At 38.8% G+C, this 15,157-nt stretch overlaps 1 protein-coding gene across 3 annotated transcripts in view; it reads left to right on the forward strand.

Moving 5' to 3' along the window:
* Nucleotides 1-11,888, forward strand: part of LOC124156588 — a 20,859-nt gene extending 8,971 nt beyond the window's left edge. For all 3 annotated transcript variants that reach the window (XM_046531241.1, XM_046531236.1, XM_046531228.1), the window contains exons 3-6: nt 824-1,134; nt 3,628-3,899; nt 8,360-9,069; nt 9,888-11,888. In XM_046531241.1, coding sequence (XP_046387197.1) covers nt 824-1,134; nt 3,628-3,899; nt 8,360-9,069; nt 9,888-10,157 — 1,563 coding nt within the window. In that variant the 3' untranslated portion in view covers nt 10,158-11,888. The remainder of the gene's footprint in view (nt 1-823; nt 1,135-3,627; nt 3,900-8,359; nt 9,070-9,887) is intronic.
* The last annotated feature ends 3,269 nt before the right edge of the window (nt 11,889-15,157 follow it).

Consider the following 15,157-nt stretch of genomic DNA (forward strand, 5'->3'; position numbering starts at 1 on the left):
TTCACATTTGATAGAATAATAATAATAATTTTACTAATGGAAAGTAGCCCATTTACATTGCATAATTAAAAATGAAAACTTTATGCAAGTATTATCACATGTATATCTATGCGAAAGATTAAGAGAAATTAAAGATTACATTATTATATGTTGAATACAAAAGTTTCAATAGTGATATAGTTAAAATGAATATGTTTTACAGTTTACTTAAGCATGTACAGGTTACTGTACTAGAAATTTGATCCTAAGCATGCTCATGTGGCATATGGTATAATTCACTAGTAGACTTAGCTGGCCATGAAAATGAGTAGTGAAGTGGGAATTAGTGTCATAATCATGGATTTAATTGTATCTTAATACCGTCTACATTGTCCTTGATGAATGCTAAATGGTTACAAGCATCTGTTCAATGGCAATTATGAATGAATTCTGCTGCATACATTAATAAGTAGGAAGTAATGAAATATGTATTTGGGGATTGAAATGGAAATAATTATTTGGCCATTAGCTGCCTGTATCCTAGAGCAGACCATATGTAGCTCCCAGGGTGCCATACAATCAACCACATTTTTCCGTGATTGAATATAAATTTATGATTCCGTGATTTAATATAAATTGAATAAAAATATTTTGACCTAATTAGTTTATATTCCTGGCTGTACCAGACAAAAATAGCTTTGATTTCTTCCTGGCTCTAATGCTTGTTGCAGTTGTAGAAGTTGCTTGCACATGGAGTCATAAATGAAAAAAATGTCTCATTTAAATATTATTGTTTTGGTGTGATATCTGAAAATCAGACTTGACTGTCTTTGTATTCTTTTAGGTAACTACAACCACCCCTTCAAGTAACCACACCATTCTTTCATCATCATCATCGTCACCATCTGCACGGGGTGGCTCACAGCAGAAGAGGTTTGTTAGCTCTGGTCGAGTCTACACTCAGCATATTCCAACCTCATCTTCATCATCATCAACAGATTCCCTGGACGATGGTGGCTCCTCAAACAACTCACAAGAGAAAGGTGGACGTGCTTATCCAAAGCCAGCCTACTCATATTCATGTCTTATTGCCATGGCTCTGAAAAATAGCACAACTGGCAGTCTTCCTGTGTCTGAAATTTACAACTTCATGTGGTGAGTAAAGTGATGGGATGCCATCTATAATTGATCCGTAATTTCAATGTGATTTCTACTGCACCACTTATTTTTACAATAAGATCCTCATTTATGACATGTATGCTTCGTATGTATATCCAAAATGCTAATCCTTTCATGGAAATAGACTGCATTTTTTAATATCATGTATTGTTAAGGGAATATCATACCTCAAAGTAGGAAAGTGACTTCTTGCTATTCCTAAAATGTGAATTTCCTTGCCATATGTAAATAGCTCCTTTTGTGCTATTGAGAAGTTGATAGCATGTGCTGCACTGTATCCACATGCCATCAGTGTAGCTCTAAGTGCAGTATATCCCTGCTCTGTGGTAGGTGATCATTCTTGAACAAGTGCCTCCCCTTTTATCTTCCTTTCCATCCTTCCTCTCTCTTCACATCCATTGTATTCGTGAACATTTCCTTGCCATTGTTTCGCACTGCTAATTTGTCAGCATGTTAGGAAAAAATGTGGTCTCCTGGCTGGTAACTTCTTTTGAACTTCCATCCTCCAAATTCCATCTGTCTACCCTGACCCTCATCAGGTTATTTTGACATCTTACTATCCTTACCCCTAGTTTTTAGCATGGCTTGTCCCCTTTAAAGCCTCTTTGTAGATGTCAATCACCTCTACTGCTAAGATCTTTCTCCTAATCTTTTTTCCATCAAAATGCATCATGTATTCATTTCCCTGTATCCTCATCTATTCATGAATTACTCTATATTCTCCACCTATGTCTCTCCAGTTTTTCTCTATAATGTCTTCCTTGATCAAGGTTAAGTACATTTGACGTAAAAAGGACTTGCTAATAGAGTAACTTTTGGTCATTAATGTGTCTCAGCTTTCACGATAATCTTTGAAAGGCATCACCCGAGGAACTCTTCCATTCTCATAATTTTCAAATAAATAATTTACTAAGAGCATTTCTTCTTTGTCTGTGTCATGAGCATGGTGCCCTAGTGGGTAAATTTTTGGGCAACAGATTGGAGGACCCTGGGATCAAATCCCAGGTGAAGCCTTCGGACACCCCCAAACAAAAATCCTCATAGTGCGAGATGGCTCGTGGTGAGGAACCGTGGGTGTGTGAATGTTTGATTCCCATTCCCATGTCTGGGGTCTGCATTACTCTCAGCCATCCTTACCAATCGTAGGGTTCAACACAGAGTTTGTTTGTGTCACATGTGTCTTCATGAAATAAGTTTTATGAAAAATGATTGCTTATTGGTGATAATGTACTTTTATGACTAACAAAAGGTCTGTTGGTCTTTCATTTTGGTCATCTCTTCTGAAAACCAAAAATATTGCATATGTTTCCTCATCTTTTTTTTGTAAAAATAACTCTAGGATTAAATTTTGTTCAAGATTTTTTCTGGTCATTATTGATATGCTATCAAATTTAGCTCGGGAAAATGTCAATTGTAATAATTAGTTATTAAAGATTTTAAATTTGTGTTTGAACTTGGAAGTTTATATTACAAGACTACAAACTGTTCAACATGTACAAAAAAGATTTTACTTTGCAATTTGAGCCTATCCCCTAAATTTAAAGTACATATACAGGGTGTCCCATTTATCTTGACCACCCGAAATAACTTTTTGTCCTGATGCAAATTCAAAAATGTGTCAAGCAAATGTCCATTAGCCGTCATGGGGACATTAATCATCATGATTGCCTTCCTTGTAGCATTGTTATTTACAAAGATATGAACAGTGGTAATTCTTTTTTAAATGGCACCCAATATTTTTTATTTGGCAGTTAATTACCTCTCCTAAAGACTTATTCAAAAATGTAGCACAGATGACCATTAACTCAGTGTTATGAAAAATGACTGACTCTCTACCGCTTATTGCTAGTGCAGGTACGCGGGTATTAGAGCTACTCCACTTGCTGACGTTGACAGTGAATAAATGAAAACATAGTAAAGTGCACACCAGTCATTCAATCCGTTGAATTGCCGAATAAAAAATATTGGGTGCCATTTAAAAAAGACATACAGCTGTTCATATCTTGTAACTAACGAAAATATCTTGTAAATATCTAGTAAATAACGAAGCTACAAGGAAGGCAGTCATGATGATTAATGTCCCCCTGACGGATAATGAACATTTGCTTGACAAATGTTTGAATTTGCATCGGGGCGAAAAGTTATTTCGGGTGGTCAAGATAAATGGGACACCCTGTATATTGTGTTATCAGTGAATAAATAATGAAATTACCCTTTTGCTGTTTTCTATTTTTCCATTTTTTTTTACCTTCTGGCTGCTACTAATTAACTTTGTGGTGTTAAATGTGAAAAATCACATTTAACACTGCTTTATCTATTGCTGTTGCCCAAAATATTTTAATTTTTATAATTTTCCTGCCTCCCATTCACGTCCCCACTGAATGAATTGTTTTCTGGAACTAATCTTGACACGGTCTACTTATTTCTATTGTTGCTTGTGACTATTATAATTACCCTTATTTTTTTCAGTGAACATTTTCCTTACTTCAAAACTGCTCCAAATGGTTGGAAGAATTCGGTGAGACACAACCTTAGTCTGAACAAGTGCTTTGAGAAAATAGAAAAGCCTTCTTCTTCTTCATCGCCTTCATCGTCTGTAACATCATCTGGAGTAGGCAGTCAGCAGCGAAAGGGTTGTCTGTGGGCCATGAACCCAGCCAAGATTCCAAAGATGGATGAAGAAGTTCAGAAGTGGTCAAGAAAGGATCCAAATGCCATTCGAAAAGCCATGATATGTCCCGGTATGTAGCATATTGCCTTCTTAAAATCTCATATCCACCAGCAGTAAACTAAATTAATGTTCTTGGTTCACAATGTTGTCATTCAGTTCAGGAGATTAGATGAAATTACTTCAGTTGGTCAGCAACTCAGATAGCATGGCAAGCATTAAAAAGTTATGCTTTTTATATTTGGCTGAGGAGCTAAGGGATGTGCCTCCATGAGACAAATTTGCATTACAACAAAATTGCCCTTATCAAAATTGTGCAAAAATAGGCATGAGGATGAGTGTTCTTGAGATACCATTTTTCTCTAAAAGTATTTCTCATTTTTCTCTCTTTAGATAAAAATTTTGGAGAAAGAAGTCTAGGGGGCTTATATAAAGAGCAAGTTACTTGACTAATTAGGTAACCTGAACATCATTTTCAAGGTGTAAGTGACTTGTATGGAGGAGGAAGTTAATTTTTTTAATTTACTGCCTATATTTATCGTTTTAATGTAATTTTGTGGATAGTAGAAAACCAGCGTATGTTTCTCTTGTGTTCAGTTTGCAATCTACTGATTTGGAAAGGGTTATTGCTAGATTTTGATGGGTGCCTTCACGATGATTCTTTTGCATCAGTAATTCTTAGGAATTTCTTTGTGTGAAGTACTTTTGGAACTGCCTAGAACTGCGCGAATTGTGAAATTAATTCTGCCAGTCACGTTTAAAGCATCATTACCTATTTAAAATGTATCTTATTATTTCAAAATTTTGAGTGACTTCCTATTTTGGTAAAATTATTTATGCGGAGATAAGGCTGTATTTTTGGCTAAAACGTAATGGCTTAATGCAGCTCTATAACTCAATTCAATTTAATCACCAATCATCTCTTTCAGTATCCTAATTTTTTTAACAGCAGAAAACTAAGGGTAGATATAATCTCTAATTCTAGGATAGGCGGGTCGGCTAATTCTAGGATAAAAATGCATGCCATCTCAAGGGTTTGTAATGCATTGCCGGCAGTTGACAAATTTTTACACCATTTTAAAAACAATTATTGTGTTACCGAGGCCTTTTTGTTCCCCATCCAACTTTTAGGCAAATGAAACTTTAAATACCATTTCATTGTTCACAGAGTTTGTGGATGACAAATCATAGCTTGGTTTAATTTAAATCCCCCAAGACATTAGCCACTACTTGAAACAGTCTATAAATGCCTTGTAACCTGACCCAGGTTTTTCTTCCCTGAAAATTAATGAACGAGATTGCATTTTTTTTAAAATCTAGTCTCGTAAACATTTAAAATTAGTTTAGGGGGAAAGGAGCAACTACATATCAATCACAGTTTGGAGTTCATCAGAAAATGTTGTGGCAACTGTCCTATCAATAGGGCTGTGCGAGACTCTCGACCACCCAAGAGTCTCAGGTGGTGGAGATGAGGCTTTCATTTCTCGGCATTGTCAGGATTCTTGACGAGACTCGAGAAGTCTTGCCCCTTTAAGATTCCTCGGCACCCATTGAGACTCCTGCATCCTCGAAAAAAAATAAAACAATTCCTATTTAGGACACTGAAAATAATGTAACAAAAAGATTATTTTGAGACATGCTATATATTTCCAAAATCAAAAATAGTTGTAATAAAAAATCGACATTGACAATTTAGGCATTTGTTATTATTTAATTAACCGAAATTGATAGGTAACCATGAACCTTTGTTACCATGAATAAACATCACAAGAAGGTAAATAAATATTATATAGAATTTGACTGTAGCATCTTCTTTTTAGTTAATTTATAACTCAATGTTTCTTTTTTATATTATTATACTACAATAAGAAACATTGAAGTAACCCTATAATATGCCTATTAATCGAAATTATTTGCTCTTTTTCATTTTAAGCCCTGATAATTGTTTGTTAATAAACGGAAACATCGGCAAAATTTCAAATTAAGGACCTACACTCAAGATTCAATTTTTAATAAAATATAGAGGTCAGGAAAAGGTAATAAAAATACTGTGTAAGCGTGTGTAAGAGGCGCACCCCTATTTTGAGCATCGAAGCTATGAAGAAAAAAAATGGCATATTTTTATCTTATCTTGCGGTGTTGCAGACGTATGCCTGGAATTTCGACAGTTATCAAAATTTCCTCTTTCAATACTATTTGAAAGAGGACATTTTGATAACTGCGGCGGTAACAGCGGCATAAGAGGGAGTAGAAAGAGTTCCGATCCTCTCTTCGTATACGCCATTGCTCTACGATGCTTGTCCTACTCACGCACACTTTTGTTCAAAAGCTCTCGCAGGAGTATTGCAATAGAATTGCAGCCGTGGAAAATTTTAAGGCAAAATACGACAGGCACATAGCATGAACCTTGCCAAGAGATTGCACAACAATAGGGGCAATCTCAGTGCCGTAGGATAATAACCACGTCGTAGATTTAACGGAACCACACTCGGCCCGCCTTCAGCCAATGCCTCTGCCATTTTTTTTCCTTTCCGAGACCCCACAGAAAAATATCAAGTTCCAGGAAAACAATGGAAATGTGTTTCATCCCTACCCCATCTCATTAACTGACCTTTTTCGGTCTACCAGGTTAAATTCTCCTAGTTTCTGGAGGCCAAATGCTAGGTGAGTCACCTACTGAGCTCGAAGATATCTCGATATCTTTCAGCAATTGTATGACAAGCAGACCTAACCTAAAAAGAATGAGACCTAAAGCGACTTATATCTGACAGAATTTAAATTTTTTTAAGCTCTAATTGATTGACACAAAGATTTATAGTTAAAACAAGGCTACTAGTATTCAACATAGTCCAAACAGCACAATTTCGGAAGAAACAAGTGTAGCATAAGCGAATTCAAACAAGACGTGTCGGACTGGAAACTTCAGGCAATGCAAACTGCGTATATCACATTGCTGCCCCTTCGCTATGAAGGCAACGGCGTCACATGCAAGATCGGACGTGTTCTTCACTTGCTCCTTCGCTCATTGCTTGAAATACCGAGGGGAGGGAGTGTGCTCCTTCCCCTCGACCTCTCCTTCAGCGCTCTTCCCTTAAAAGCATTTCCGATTTCTTCTATCCACAATTTAGTCCAGCAATGAACACACTCGTTTGAATTTTTTAAAGCGCAGGTTTTGACACCAATATAATTTTCAGTTGCAATAATCCTCATATTAGCATCTGAAGATGATGTTTGAAAAATCAGGTCCTCAGCGTAATGGAAATTACTCGGCAAGTCAGATATTGACTATTAACCAGGTATGTCCTTCAAAACTACTCGTTTCTCTATGTTTGATAAGTGAATACTATATGCAGTATAAATGCCGCGGGATGCCCACTCATGGCAGTAAATTTAGAGTGCCCTCCGGAGCGAAAAACCCCGCATGATCTTTTCCATGTTCACCTCTTGGGTACTGACGTGACGGCACTATGCTTACAAAAAAGCAAACAGGAGCATTTTAAAAATATGTCAGTAAGGGAGAAACTCCCCTGCCGGCCGCTTGTTTTAGACCTAGGGTTTCAGATGACTGACTCACGCGGAAAACTAAGGCCATTCAGTTACCCTTGGACTTGCAACCAGTGAAGGGGAGGGGGGAAGATAAGAAGTTTGTGTAAGAGGCGCACCCTCACTTTCGGCTGCAATTTCTGGGAAAAAAGGTGCGCCTCTTACACGCGCTTATACGGTACTTTCCAAATCTCTTGTTGGGTACTTTTTTAGCATCATGTGCACACAAAAGAATTGGATGGAGAGGGTAAGTCTATGAATAAAATATTTTTATGGAGTGAATAAATCCATTGGATTCGTAAGGGATACCTTTGTAAACTCTACTATCGAATGAATGCGGTATTCGCAGGAAATCCGCATGTCAGGAGTCTCGACGGGAGTCCAGAAGTCTCGAATGGGCAAGACTTCTCAAGTCTCATCAAGACTCTCAACCCAGGTGAGACTCGCCGAGTCTCTCTCTGAAAATGCTGAGAAATCAGTCTCGCTTCGACACTTTTCCACAAAATTTTTTAATGCATACAACGCGTTTTGGCTCAGTGAGCTGAAATGCGTTGTCCGCAGTAAAAAATTTTGTGGAAAAATGCTACGATCTTTTATTTATTTAAATATGTCTAACCACCAATTGAATCCTGAATCTGTTGAACTTCTCGTCTCGACCTTCGAGATGATACTCTCGCATATCTCAAGCTATCACCACTTGCAGATTCACCTGCTATTGCGGAACTGAACATGCTCAGCAATACCGATGAGACCTATGGTGATAGTGGTCGTGGGGAAACTCCTCATGAAATTTTTTTTGATGTTATAGCCATTTTTTTGTCTTGGAAATGTGTCTACTGTTGCGTGATCAAAGATTCTAAGTGATAGTGTGATCCCTTGAATGGCCATGTAGAAACCTCTATTTTAATTCTGGTGGCTGTTTTAGCAAGTGATCATTTGAGATGTGCTGTAGCCCTGAGGCTAATGGAATGAATTATTTTTCATTTGCAGACAATTTGGAGCTCTTGGAGCGAGGGGATATGAAGCGAGACGTCTCGCTGGTGGGCAGCATGTCATGTGAGGAGAGTGAGGATGAGGAAGGTGGTGGAGGGGGCATGGTGCCCTCCTCTCCGGCCCCCCTCCCTGCTGTCAGCAGCAACTCGACCACCACTACCACATACTTGGTGGCCGGCAGGAGGGTGGGCAGTGGGAGCAGCAGCCTAGTGCTCTCCAACGACCGAGGCTACTTCCGAAAGGTGAAGCACAAGGTGGAGCGGAGGCTGCAGCCGACGTCCCAGCGTCTTCCCACGCAGATTGTTGCGCAGCCGAAGCAGGAGGAAGTGGAGGACGATGGGGAGGAGGAGGAGGGAGTTGGTGAGGGTGTGGACGATGATGGAGTGGTGGTGGGTGGGGGCAGGCAGAGGAGGAAGGGGGGCAAGGGTGGCCTGTTGGTGGTTGGCGGTAGGAAGTTGGGAGGGTCGGAAGATGACGACGAAGAGGAGGAGGAGGAAGTGGAGGTGGAGCACGAGGAGGAGGAGGAAGAAGTGTTGGGGGAGGAGGAGGAAATGGCGACGGAAGTGGTTGTGGAGGACGATGCGGTGATGGATGGGGTTGTGGTGCTTGATGAGGAGGACATGAAGACTGAGAATGACATGGGTGACTACATGGACATTAAGATGGAATTGCTGGACGGCACCAACATTGTAGACTTTGACTTGGATGTAAGTTACCACAAAAACAACATAGTGTGGGTTTAGAAAGAAGATTGAGGGGAGGCTTTTGATGTCATTTGCAATGAACATTAATTTATTGTTTTGTGTATATTTTTTCCGTGCCTGTGTGTAAATATAAGCATGTTGTTGGGCATGCATCTTCACTTAGTGAAATCATTGAAATTTGATTTCTCTCCTTGCTGCACTCCTTCCCTCATGCATTGAAGCGTGAATGAGTAGTTCTGCCCTGGGTAACGATAATTCTTGGTATAAAATCACATATTAATTATTAATGTGATACTGCCCTCAGTTTCTCAATGGCCAGTCATTTTTTGTTGTTGATTATATTTGAATAACTGTGAAATTATGTAATGTTCTTGGGAATAGTAAAAAAAATCAGTTTGTAGCATGTTGAAAAAATGTTAGCAAGTCTCTGAGCAAAGCTGTATCCTACTTTTACTGGCTTCATGTGTACCTTTTCTTTATTTATGTTATGTAATTATCATTACCACCAGTTATATAGCTGGCAGTTTAGGGCATGGACATGTTGCATGTTCTACTCTGGTTGGTAATTGAGGAGAAATTACTTTAGTTCCATTATCAGAGAGTATTTTTATATAGGGCTGCTTACATCCTCATTTTATTTTTTTGTTTCATGTTCATTTTTTCAAAAGCCTAGGTACCATTGTAAAGCTGTTGGTTGTATCGTCATTTAAATGCAACTGGGGTCGCTCCCCTCGAAGGCAGAGGAAGTGGCCTATCTCAAGATGACGAACTGCCTCCCTCATGCTATCATGTGGGTAAATTAATCTCTCTCCTCTAATCAGGTCGCTGATGGCATATATGAGGAACTGGATGATGACAAGCTCAACCTAGGCGTTAACATTACTGCCTCCTCGTCATCGCCTCAACTCCTCTCGCCGTCCTCCACGATTACCACCATCTCGGATTTGAGAGGATCTTCGGTCGTGGCTGGCCCCATGAGAGGCTCCACTTCCACCATTCAAGGCAATTATGTGTACAAAGCTTCGAGAAGGAAGGCCAGTGGTCCACTGCTGCTTACTGCTTCCACCTCGCGAAAGCTCAACGGACTATGAGGAGTCGAAAATGTATTAGTGGCAATAGTTAATCTTGTCATTGATGCTTTCCATGTTATCCAGTTGCATTGTTGCAATTGATTTACCAAAGCTTTCATTTTTGGACCTTCTTCTGTTGACCTATTTTCCTCCTTCCTGGGCACAGCAAGATGAATGACTGAGAGAGTGACCAAGAAGATACTGTGCGTACATGTGCTGCCTCCTGCTGGGTGCTTTTCCCCCCTCTCGTTTTGATGAGTGCAGTTTATGGGAGTGCGGCCACCTTTTGTTTCTAAGAGGGCAGTAGCTTCCTTTGGCCTCTGGAAGTCAATTCCTTGCTGGGCTTCCCGCTGCCGTCCAGTCCCCCATCAAAAGTTTTCTACTCACAACGTAGCGTTCAGTCAGTGGATACAAGATTGGCTACTTTGATATTTTTATATTTTTCTATGCCTGGGAACACCTGTGTTGACTGATTCATTTTTATTGTTTCACATTGAAAGGCAGATGAAAGGCTGGGGGATCGGAGTTCATGCATTATATTTTGACGTTGAATTTGCTGTAGTGTGTCAGTAGCTGTTTAAGTGTACAAAAAAGGAACATTCAAGCCAGATTTTTGTGATGGATTTGTGTACCTTCCCAATTGACTTAGGGACCAAATGTGGAGATTTCTCGGTAAACTCTCTGCAGGGTTTTTTTTTAATATTTTTGTAATTTATGTGACGTATTTTTGTGTATGTAGATACTTCTTCTAAAATGTGACGTGTAAATCCATGGATTCAAGTCTCTTGTGGAGAAATCAGCATTTGTATATTTATATTAAAATTAAACTCGCTGTGTGACTCAAAGAGATGTCCTCTTCATGGAGAAAAGTTCTCAATTTTTCATCTGCTATCACACTGCTAGTTTTTTAAACTTGTATATATAATTTTAATCTGCAACAATAAAAATGAATGTAATTCTTGCTATTTCTATGGTTAGTGGTAATAAATTAGGAAGGGATCAAATATTGGTCACCTTGCAATCTTCTGTGGAAACTATTGTGATTTTCTTTTAGGAGAGAACTTTTTGACTTTTATACTATTGCCGCAGCTCAGTGTGTGATAATATCTCTCCATCTTAGATTTTTCTCTATAAAATATATATATTTTTAGCATGCCAACAATTGATGAACCTCTGTGGTTCATTTTTCAAGTCATTGAAACAGTACAAATTGGAATGGAAGAAATCAAAAGCAGTTACACAAGGTAATTGAAGTCGAGAATGTTGTAGGCGAGGCATGTGGTTGGTTGATTCATTAATCACTTTAATTTGAAGTTTCAGTTTATTTCACACTACCATGCTTAACTTGAAGTTGTAGACTTGATATATGTACCTCTTGAGGAAACTCCATTGCCGACTCCTAGTATGTACTCTGGGTGACAATGCTTACTGTTTAACGATGTTGGTGATCTCAATGGATGTGGCTTTTGGAGTAGAATGCTCTAGTGGGATTATTAAATGAAATTCTAAATAAACCATCCATTAAAGTGTTCTTTGGTTTGTTAAACCCATGATTAAATTCAAATTACACTTGATACAACAATCAACTTTGTACATATTATTGAATTAATGATTGCCTGTATTATTTAACTGTAATTGATGGCATCCGATTTGTATTATAAAGCCCTGTATAATGAAGTGACAATTGGTTTTGTCTGTGAAATGAATTGTTTCCCCAAATTTTCTTACATTAAACTGCATTTTTCACATTGATGCCAATATGGTGATTATTTTGTTCCTTTTTCCTGTTCACTGCTCCTTTTTGGGGTATGTACTCTGTGTACCATGGTAGTCTAAAAGCATCACCATGAAGAAGTACTGCGCTCTAATTAATTGGCAAAGTTCTGGTATATTTCTAGCCATGAATTCTGGTAAGAAATTACCTGTGAATTAGTCACTACTCACATGAAATCTTCACATCAGCTCTGGCTTTAATTTAGAAATTAGTATTTTGTGAAAGATTGAAGTAATTTATTACAGTGAAATTGCCATAGTCAATAATTAAAGTTGTTTATCGTGAAATAAAAAAATCATATTACTGTGGTCTGAAGCAAACTATGCAAGATAAATACCCCTGTAGGTTTGTAATGCAAGCCTCATGCTGGTACATTTCTTACATTTATAAGAGTGAATAAGTTTGATCAGGGGATTGATTAGAATTAAAGGCTATATGCTTCTATTAGAGAATGCAATTATGACAAGTATGGTTAGAGTATGGGCCTGCGTTGATGAGAAAATTGATTACTATTAATGTACTATATTACAGTCATACCCTAAGTAGAGGATCTTGTTAATGAGGCTTGGTCTTGGTCATATCGGGGCATCCTTATCAGTACGTCCACTCCGCTGCTAAACTGCTGACTTCAAGTTAAAGCTATAGATGGACGATACAAAACTGATCAATGTACAAATTTACCAGATAGTGAAAAGTGATAGATGCCATAGGAAATCTGAGGCACATCCAGCCACTGCTTGGTTGCCAGATTAAGAACTGGGTTTTTCATCCTCTATGTAAGTCTCGGGGCAATTCCTAGAGGTGGATCTTCAAATGTGAAAAGTAAACATTTATGTAAAGAGGAAGCTTGGAGGGCCACCAAACTTGTACAACACTAGTAAGCTGTCCACAGTGAACAAAACAATTTCCGTTAACTGTGCTTGCTACACAACAGTCACATGTGCTTACGTAGACCAAAAACATCGTGTGAACGTATATCCAGCAAAAAGGTTTGCACTGAGAAGATTAATAACTGAGAGTTGTGTCCTTTGAGTTATGTTTTCCCTTTGAGCATTGCAATAGGTGTGCCTACCCGGCGGGTTGTCCAATTGCAGAAATTGTGTGTTGTGACTTATCAAATGGTAATGAGAAAATGACACCACCAAATGTAGCACTAAGGGGTTTGGAAGCATGAGATGCACCAGTCCTATGGACTTAGCTCAATGACCAAAATTTCCATGACAGCACATTATGACATGCAATTTATAACCAGCAGAGGCTGATACAGCAGATCAGCAGTGCGCTTGCCTCCCCTCCTATAACTCCCACCCCCTCTCAATGAAATGTATGGAAATGCAAAGTTTAATGACTCTTTGGAGAAAAAGGAGCTCCATAGACTCCTCCTTTGTGCCACAGAATTTATCAGTCACCCAGGCATCATTGAACCTTGGCATTGTGGAGATCATCATCTCCTCTATCGTGAGCATTACCATTGTACTTATCCATTCTTACGGCAATGACATTGTGTTCCATACAAAGGTAGTGCTTGAGTGACGAGAAACAGTCTTTAGCAAGAGGGCTAGTGCTGTGAGATACACAGCACATAAATAATGTTGCGTGCATGTGTACAAAACCATGTCCTCCACTGAATGAAGAGAATCCCAGTGAATTTTTGCTGGCTGTGACCTGGCCAGCACATCCCCTGCAGCTCGATTCTGTAAATGTGATATGGCCGTCACAAGCGGATTTCGTCAATGTATTCACGGCTTTGACGCTTGAGCGATTCTGAAACTTTTTAGTGACGTCACTTTCACAGCCGCGTCCGTGAAAGTATTCACGCCCAAGAGGGCCCGTGGTAGCTTCGTCGCGGCAATGCGCTCTAATTTTTCATTATGAATTTACGCTGTGATTGATAATTAATAGCACATTATTCATTAATTACGATGGTGGCTATTTCATATTGTCACTTCCCCATAAGTAATATGTTTTAAAACAAATAAAAGAAATGCGTAAAGTTAAATTTACATTCGCGTCCTATTTAAATTGATTGGCCTTCATTGCGATTGAAGTTGGTGGGAACCTTGCGCTGAGGGTTTGACAATTATCTTATATTTGTGCATCTTCTAGAATGTACAAGTAAAATACTCATAACTTAATGTTCATAATAATTTGGAGTAGAACCAACGGTAAAAGTATTGTGCGGTATTGAATGTTAACAGATTTATTTAATATTTGTTTCGTAAGTTCAAGCCTTCGATTTGTTTTTATTAACGAGAATGGAGGCTCTTTACATACCTCCGCTACTGTTGCATGAGCACCAATGTCGACGGAGGCAATAGATGCACATACTTCGGCGGCAGATACGCGATATCAACAATCCCTTCGAGACGTGAGATTGGCGATGGATCACTGAGTTCACACCACGATTAATTCGTAGACGTTTAGATGGCTTGCCGGGGCATACTTTAGTACGTTAAGATAAACATTGATCATCTATTCCATCTCTTCCATGCATTATTGCTGCCGTTCAGTAACACGACCAACATGATTCGTTTTTCTGTTGACATTATAGAAATACTAAGACATGTAAACATCTCGTCCTCTAGTAGAAACTGTTGATAATCTACTCGTATTCGCGCCAGAAACATTTTCATCAGTATAAATCGTGAATAGTGGCATGTGCTTGCATAATCAGACATATATGTATACGTACCACAGCGCATTTAAAATTATGTACTGAAATGATGAGAACAGCTCAAACGCATACGAGAATGAACCATTATTAAATAATAAAATAACACTTGTTCTCATTCCGCGTAAGCATTAGCTCCATATTATGAGGAAATTAGAGCTAATTGTGCAATTACGAGCCCGCTACGTGATAACTGACTTTGATACGCAGCACTTGACAACATATAAAAGAGGTAAGGTACAGTTTATAGCTATAAACTAATTAAGCAACCGTAACTTATCATTAATAGGTACTTTTAAAAGAAAAGACCTCACTCAAAATTGAGTAAAGAAGTATTATTTACTTTGGGAGTGAATATTCCACGGCATTGTATATGTTTCTCTATGGTGACTGAAGTTGCAGTTGGCCGCTGAAGTCAGTTTGTATCGGAGATTCTGATTCGTTCCTCGCGTCCGCACAGCTACCAACATAAGAAACTGAAGTGATCGTTCGCAATCCGTCAAACATCTCACGACACAGGCTTACAGGATCGCTTGAACGTCTTTCACGGTGAGAGGCGTGAGAACTCCACTGTGG

The sequence above is a fragment of the Ischnura elegans genome, chromosome 1 (genome assembly GCF_921293095.1).
Source record: "Ischnura elegans chromosome 1, ioIscEleg1.1, whole genome shotgun sequence".
Classification (NCBI taxonomy): domain Eukaryota; kingdom Metazoa; phylum Arthropoda; class Insecta; order Odonata; family Coenagrionidae; genus Ischnura; species Ischnura elegans.